The following is an 8533-nucleotide window of genomic DNA, read 5'->3' as shown; positions in this document are numbered from 1 at the left end:
GGTTGGAAATTTCGTGAAATATCTGACGACATAGTGAGCAAAACGCGAAGCGAGAGGAGTGAAAACTTAAAGGAGTTTTACGGAGTTGTTACGAAAAGTGGAAGATAACAACAGGTGGCAAAATGGCACGGTTGTCAAGAGTGTGTTTAGCGATCGTGAGTTATCTGCTGTTGGCAGTGTTGCCTGCATTCAGCACCAACACCGATTTCTCGAGTCAACGGACCTGCGAACCGATCCGGATTGAGTTATGTCGGGGCATCGGTTACAATGAAACTTCCCTGCCAAACATCGTCGGCCATGAGCTCCAGTCGGATGCTAACTTTACGCTGCAAACATTCTTTCCGCTGATCCAGTTCGGTTGCAGCAAGCAGCTAAAGTTTTTTCTGTGCGCCACCTACGTGCCCATGTGTACGCCCAAGGTATCGATGCCTATTGGGCCGTGCCGGAGCCTCTGCAATACGGTGAAGAGTCGGTGTCACCCAATTCTGCAGGGGTTCGGATTTCCTTGGCCATCGGCGCTGGACTGCAATCGGTTCCCGGAGGAGAATAACCACGAGCACATGTGCATGCAAGGACCGGGCGAGCCGGCAGAAGGCGACGTGCTCGTATCGGATCGTCCATCCTGTCAGGGCCTGCAGCGTTCCAACCTGTACATTCAGCTGAACAGATCCGGGCGATGTGCGCCACTGTGCGATGCGGACATCATGTTCGAGCAGAATGAGAAACACTTCGCTGAGGTGTGGCTGACCTCGTGGAGTGTGGCCGCGCTAGGGACCGCGATCGTGGCCACCCTGTGTCTAATCCTGTCCACCAAGCGGTGGGACAAAAGCCTGATGCCGCTAGTCATTAGCCACTGTTTGGTGACGGTCGGTTGGGCTGTGCGGTGGTTGGCAGGGCGCAATGCTACGGCCTGCGGGTACGATCCGCAACTTCCGGGCACTGCACTGCTGCTCACGGACGGCCTGTCAACGGCTCCGTGTGCGGCCACGTTCCTGCTGCGGTACTACTTCGGCCTGTCGGCAGCTGTTTGGTAAGTTGCGAAAAACTGTTTACAATTGTAGCACAAAAACCGGAAAGAGAATTGGAGCCAATTATCTGTTTGGTTTGGTTGGTTCGCTGGGGCCAAAAGTGAACTAACCAGACAAGATTACGCCCCGAGGCGTTCGGTTTGTGGTGGTGATGGTACAACCCTTTTTGCAAGGTGTACCCCGTTCGCCACACATTCTAGCGCTTACGGAGTACGTAAGCTTGCAGTCAATTATGAGTTTGACTGGGTTCATAACCTCTCCAGGTTTTGAGAAGCCCTCGGGGGACGAGAAACATTATTTTCCAAATTGGACAACTGTCATTTGTTAGGTAACAGCGCTCGGGGAAAATCATTACCAACCCTATGGCATGACAAACATCAGTTGTACAAAGATGCGCCGCTTTTGAAGATTTCCAAAGTTGGGCAGAATGTAAGTGTGCCAGAAAGGTATCATCCATTCGGATGTTTCCTGGAACTCGGTTTTTTTATGGTCGTATTGATGCGGAGGGTTTCTTTCTGAACGGTCTACCTGCGCAGATCTTCATGGTCAGAGAAGCTGGAAGATCAGCTACTGGAATATATGGGTATATGATCAATTTTACGACACCTGGGGTTTAATAGAAATAGCTTCTGAATTCTCGGTATCCCAGGGTTTTCTGTATTTACTCGTCATATTAGAGTTGATGTGAGGAGCTTTATGTTCTTTTAAGAAACAAGAATTTATGTTACTTGAAAAAGTATTGCCGAAGGGAATCAAGAATATGGGTTCTGTGATCAATATCACACAGCGTTAATGTGCAGCATTTGTTCAAAACAGGGAGCATTATTTGTTTTTCTTCCTTTGGGTAATTATTGGTCTAGAAATTTGCGTAATCTTCTGGCAAATTACCAGCACCAGATCAACGGATATAATCAGCATAATCTATCCGGATGAGATTCCTCGAACCTTAGCGATCTTACCGGCCACAAATGATCAACAAACCCAATTAAGTACGCAATCAAACACCGGCAATCAATTGCATACCGTGTCGATTCGACGGGACCTTAAATTTTGTGCGCGGGATATGCATCCACCAACTCTTGCATACCCAACCCTCATGTCGTCTCAACTGTTGTGCTAATCACATCCGATTTATGTTTGGTGTGGGCGCAGGTTGAGCCTTGCTTGCGGAACAGGCGCTCAAATACATTGTTATTACAACGTGGATAATGGGAGAAACGATTGGGCTAATTTCGATCGATTTCAGTGCTTTTACGTCGGATCGATGGAGGTTGAAACCAGTCTCATTAGGAGGTAAATTTGGACGTCTGATTACGTGCGGTGATCGTGTGATCCATGGTTCCGTTGCGATCCGTCTATCGTGGCGATCGATTGCGTAGAATTGCTGGAAGGCGGAGAAAGGAAATCGATCATACGGGATCTCCAACTAAGAATGAGAAGCAAGGTAGAAATTGGACAGGGTTTCGTGAGGGGCTGCTACCGTTGTTGTATGCAATTTGCCTCATGAACAGTGAGCAGCCTACGGGTAGTGGGATCCCGAGGGCAATTTGTTGTTCAAACAAACACAAAATTGAGCCTATGACGGTAAGAGTTAGAATCGGAGAGGCTAGTGTACGGATGGCTTTACACAGACGTGCGGGTTGCCGCGAGGTCCAGAAGGGATAATTGTACACTTCCTCATAAACAAGCTGATCGATGCTGAATTCTGAAATTATTAAAAAAAAAACGTTACCCGTCAGAGTTTTAGTGCCGGTCCGATCTGGATTGGCAGTGGGATCGATGATGGCTGACCGTAATTGATAGACCCTTGTGCGAGCTTCTCATTAGGAGGTTCGAGCGCGAGCCACGAACGAACGAGCTTCTCTGTGGTGCCCGATGAAGGAGGCTCCATTAATCGAGCTTTCTAACAAGCTTGTAGATCGATCAGGTTCGGCATTTGAGTACTAGCCGCACGCTGACGGTGGCCCTCGTGAGGTTGGTCCGAAGAACCCGGAGGAAAGCCAGGAGTGTTGTTCCCTCCCAGTCCGTGTTTCCTTTTTCTCGGCGTTTTTTTTGGATCGTGCAGCATAAAGCGTAAAGGCACACCAACACATGCAACACGCGCACATTCCCAATTCTTGTGCGATAATCATCTTCTCATCAAGAGGCTCATTCTGCGTTCGTTCGCTGTTGCATGTTTGCTGTGGTATTTTTTTGTTTGTGAGATCGTAAAAGCTACAGATCTGTTTCGATTTGGAACCGCTTTTATTTCCAGCTCTTCCTTGTGAACCGTCCACACCTTGGTACGGGTACGGGAACCTGTCGGGAATACTAATAATCGACGCTCTGCACCGTACGGATGGTTCAATCAGATTGAATGGTGGGCAGGATGAAGAAAAACACAACCGCAAAGGCGAATCGATCGAGGTGCCCCAAAACACCGGACGGTGAACGGTGGTACGTGATGTGATTTCTTTTCCGCCTTGCCGGGTGATGTGAAGTGCCTGGGTAAATAGTTGTCCTTTTCGGCAATGGGTTTTCTCTCCATACGCCTTTCATGTAACCGATCGATGCGAATAATCGAACACAGCGGTATGCTGTTCAGCTGTGTAGCGCTCCATCGCGGTAACATTAGGAATGCTCAATCGATCGCCATTCGAACAAGATTCGCTTTCTGTTTGACAAGTAGTTTTGCGGTGATGTTATGAAAGCGTAATGAAATGAAAGACGCCCATACCCATGTTGGAGTTTAAGGCCCTTTAAAACACAGCACAATCAGAGGTTTGTATACGCTGAAAACTGTAAAGACGTTATAAAAGATGATACTAGTTACTTACTTATCTACCAAAGGTGGTTAGAATAATGAACAGAATGATGGCCGAAAATCAGTTCATCCGGAGCGAGTGAATGTGATTAATTTCCACCACCCGACATAGACGGCACACACTCGAAAATGACAAGATGATCATTTACTTCCTAATGATCAGCATCATCGTTCCAGGGTTGGGAAGTTATTTTTTCAAACCTTTATGTTCGCTTTTTACGACTCTTTTTCTCTAGTGTGTTTCCACACCGCGGTTTCCCTCCCCGGTTACGCGTACTCGTAATTAAGCGACCTAAGAATGGGGCAGGAAAAAAGCCTGGCGACACGAAATTATGCGCCTAGAACGGTCGATAAATTATGTTAATTTACGTCCATCGTTCCTGTCCGACGCCACAGGGAGGAACTGACTCGGGTGTCTCCCTCGCGACTGGGGACTATTTACTTTCGGACATTCCAGTCGCTTGACCGCTTGACCGGTTAGCGCAGAGATGAAGTATTCGGTTCCTCTGGTTGACATTCGCGTTTTACGGAACATCTCCCCTTGACAGGGTGGGCAGTAAATCACGTCGCGAGGAAAATTGTATGTCACCACTTTTAACGATCATTAGTTATTCGTTCGGGGGTTTTCTTTTTATTTTATTTTCCCGCAAATGCTACCTCCCGTTGATGGAACGGCTTGGAGTTCCGGTGACGAAATCCACTCACGGATATTCGGTCCATCGCCGGATGGTGTGTTGAGTGGTGCGCGGTGTCAGGTTTCATCAATTGCCGAAAATCAAAGTCCCATAAAACGCGTAAATAAAGTGTCATCACCGCCCAGTGGAGTCTTCCGTTCGATACATGCTTTTCTTTCGAAATGGTTGTCACTCGTGCTTCTTTCACCCGATGGTGGTGAGATGTTGGGATGGTAATCGTGAAGGAAATAATTTATTTGATAGATTTATGAACATTTAGCGGCACCATTTGCGGTGTTCGGTGTTGTTAGTGTATTTTTTTGTGTCGTGGCATTCTCCTGCGACATGGACAGGTTGTGGCGACTTCGATTAAGAATGACATTTGGAATGGGGCACGAGTGGAGAAACCGCTCGGATGATCTTGCAGAATATACAAGATAGCACAATCGATCGCACGTGATCGTATTAGTGCTAGTGTGGAAGCTTTGGAGGAGTCAGAATGTCGTTTGCAGTCGTTAATTTCTCTGCTCGTTTAGTGAAAAACATGCGATTGAATATTTTAATGTTGCCCCTTGGAACATTTTATTGTGTTATAAATATATTCGTTTCGCGCATGCGATAATGGAAAGTGATATTTAATTTTTTGCTATTGTATTGCAAACAAAATTGGCTTAAATTTCAATAGTTAAAATATTACTAAAATAATTATAGATTGCGATAATTCCATAATCGTTTATTAACTTTCCTGTGTATGACGGAAACTAAAGAAGACACAGCAGGTCGTAGAAAACAACCCTCACGTTGTCATTATCCAAAAGCATCTGCCAAAGCATGTTCAAGTTGTCTTTCTTCGCAGGATGGCTTGCCAGCTTGTTTAGTGGCTTTTTCCAATTAAATATACGCAGTCGTCAGTCCCTTTTTTTTCTAGACACCCAAATCAACCGACATGTGCAGGGAAGAGAAACCACTCTTGTACAGTCTGCGTTTTCTTGTGTCTCATTCTTGGATACTTTCGTTTCTAACTCATTTCTCGCTTGTCGGGATTTGTTTTGTTTTTCCTTGCTGTTTCGTACATTTAAATGTTCCTTTTTAGCGTTGGACAAATATTGAAGCCGACGCTCGCGGTCCTCAGATGCAGAACCGAGCATCCCGCAGCGTAGCCGTATGATGAGGTTTTTAAATTAGAATAAATAAAGTATAATTTGTTCACATTGGTTGTTTTCTTTTTTGTGTTTCTGGTGTTTTCCATCCTCTCCGTGCTTCGGGAAGGAAATTTGATACTTTAACGTTTTTGCTCCGATGAGTCCTTCGCTTAACAGCCCTCTGGGCCTTGGTGTGCCACAAGTGTGATCAAGTTCGGTTGTCTCGTCAGTTTCGGATAAACGTAGCGCTCTGTTACGACGAAACAGTCGTTCGTTTCCCCGGAAACCGGATGCCATTCGGCTCCTTGGAAGTTGGCATAAATAATCACTTCACATGTGCTGCGACTCCAACTTCCAACCCTTCGCTTTGCTGGGGGTTTTAAATTAGCTTAAATGAAGTGAGAATTTTGATTGTCGATAGCAGAACAGCAGGGTTTTCCCGGCCGGGTGCGCTTCACGCTTCACTGTCACCGCAATGGAGCGCGATAAGGATCAAGTGTTGGAATGGAAAAATAAGTGCGGTCTTCTATCTTTCTATCATCCTTCAACATGATTTCTATTCGCCGCAGGAAGGGTGGAGTCGAGTAACGCAAGAGCATATGGGCGCTGCTTTTATCTGTTTGGTATTAATCAAAGCGACGCGGTGTTCGCGTCGATGCGTCGAAAGAACTGTGCGAGTTTTGAAAAATGCATTACCATTAAGTGCAGTTTGTTCCCATAGATTTAGAAGCCTTGTTGCTCACTTCGTCACAGACTAGCGTCGGTTGATGAACCAGACTCAGCTCTGTAGGGCTTATTAGCAGGAGAAGACATTTGCTTTCTTGTACCAACTTAAGGTTACCATTCACAGTTGCTAATCTTCGAGTGCACCGTAATGAGTGCAGTGTACAACCATCTAATAGCAGTTGCTTGGTCTATTCGTTCATCTGCTTTCATCTACCTTCGAACTCGCTTACCCACCTATTATAGTTCAATGTACGTATGCAGTACATACGTACAGTGGAAAGTAAACACCGATTTGCCAAAAAGATGCGTTTCGTAAAGAGTAAAAGGCTTGAGCACTCGCTAGGAATGGTAAAGCAAACGGTAGAAGCTCTAACATTCGCTAACGAGCGCACCACAACGTAAAGACGGAGCGTGGTCTGCTCGTCCTGCTCATCCCCGGGGTGGGTGAAATTTTGAATCATTACGAAAACAACCACACCATAATTGCCAACTCGTTACGAGACTGACGAGAAGCGGTCGGCCTCATCGAGTTGCGGCCATGATGGATGGCGTGCCGCAACTCGGGAGAAAAGCGCCACATCTTGAGTGTTCGAATGCGGCCCAGTTGGAGTTTTGGATCGTGAAGGTGTCTGTATTCTTTTGATTGGGGGTTTGAAGGAATGGACAGGCCAGATATTGGATGGAAACGGCGAAAGCTAGCCAATCAATCGCTCTCATTCAGTATGCTTCGATGAAATTTGGTTGCATGTAGTGATCGGGTAAGAGATTAGACAGTTGGTGTTGTGAAACGTTACAATGAGCTTCACTATGAAAAAGTGTAATATTTTACCATCAAAATTAACTTCACAAACTCCTCGACAACTCCGGAAGTTCTACAGAGATCTCTGGTTTCTTCTGGAAAACTCTTACAAGTAATTTTCATCTCAATTTTGGAGTATTCGATTGGAGTCATTGTAAAAAAAATGTCAATGAGGTTTCAATATCTCGTTTACAACATAATTAAACAACTTCTATTAAAGAATTTTTTTCATGGTTGTATACTATATATGATCGCAACCCAAGCAAGTATCATGACGTAAACTAATTTACAGTACCACTAATTGTACTCGCTTGCACTCGATCTATATCAACTTTCCGCGTAACGCTTAAGCCGCCTTGCGCGTTTCGGGCAGAGCGCAGAGCATTGCGATCATATGGAGCTAGCGGCTGTCGAAGTTTCATGTCGGATAAGTCCCCAACGGAGCGGATTGTGAGATTTCGAAGATCTCAGACGAACTGGATCGCGTTGTTTGAAACTGCTGACCGGCCTCGAAGATCGATCTTCCCAGCTCGTTTGTGTGGCTAGTGGGCCGTTAAAAAGTGTATTTGTGAAAAGCCATCTTATTTACAATTTCCTTGCACTCGCGTCGCTCCCATCGCGCTTGTTTACCAGCCGAACGATGCTTGTGCTGCTGGGAAGCTGTTTGTTTGTCGCTGGTGCTGCTGTTGTGGGCTCCGATCTTCCGGTGGTACTGCTACCCGAACGGACACGGTACAAGAGTGTTGTGTAGCTGCCTATTGACATAGATGCAGAATTCGATTTCTGTGCAAACAAGCCGTGGGCCTTCGAGGCTCCCTTTTTCCTGTGCCCATCCCATCTTGTAATGGGTGTTGAAAGGTGAGCTGTATTTAGCTTGGAGTACGGGAATGTATGGACAGAGAAACATTGGGTTACTTTTATCCCGGGTATGCAGCGAAAGCGCTACTGGAATGGTGCTCGGTCCAACCGGATGCTTTCGTTACTGCTGCTGCCGACGCTGCCGATCAATATTTGAGTAATTGGTCAAATATGTACCTTACCTGGTTATGGCATGGCTGGATCCCGCGACTCTACCGATAATGGGGTACTTGTGATGGTTTTCTTGTTCGAACTCACCATCCTCACCAACCTCATTCACTCCGTGGTGTAAGAGTGTACTCTTCTGTTTGCGGATCCGGGTATGGATCGCGTGAAGCGGTTTGTCGCTTGTCGTTTAAATCGTTTGTATTGTGTTAAGGTGTCCACACACCGTTGCGTGGCGAGAAATGTAAGTCAAGGAATCTGGAATTCTTCTTTGCATTAGGCCTGTTCGACATGGTTTCCTTCGTGTAAATAGTAGCTTACAGTAAGCTAGGAATAAC

At 46.1% G+C, this 8533-nt stretch overlaps 1 protein-coding gene across 1 annotated transcript in view; it reads left to right on the top strand.

Annotated features, from left to right (window-relative positions):
- LOC128301558 (frizzled-4) overlaps positions 1-8533 on the top strand; it is a 35578-nt gene continuing 27045 nt past the window's right edge. The window contains exon 1 of the mRNA XM_053038108.1: positions 1-1030. Within this exon, the coding sequence (XP_052894068.1) occupies positions 123-1030 (908 nt within the window). The 5' untranslated portion in view covers positions 1-122. The remainder of the gene's footprint in view (positions 1031-8533) is intronic.

Source organism: Anopheles moucheti, chromosome 3 (assembly GCF_943734755.1).
Source record: "Anopheles moucheti chromosome 3, idAnoMoucSN_F20_07, whole genome shotgun sequence".
Classification (NCBI taxonomy): domain Eukaryota; kingdom Metazoa; phylum Arthropoda; class Insecta; order Diptera; family Culicidae; genus Anopheles; species Anopheles moucheti.
Note: the sequence above shows the minus strand (reverse complement) of the source record. Positions and strands in the feature narration are given on the sequence as shown.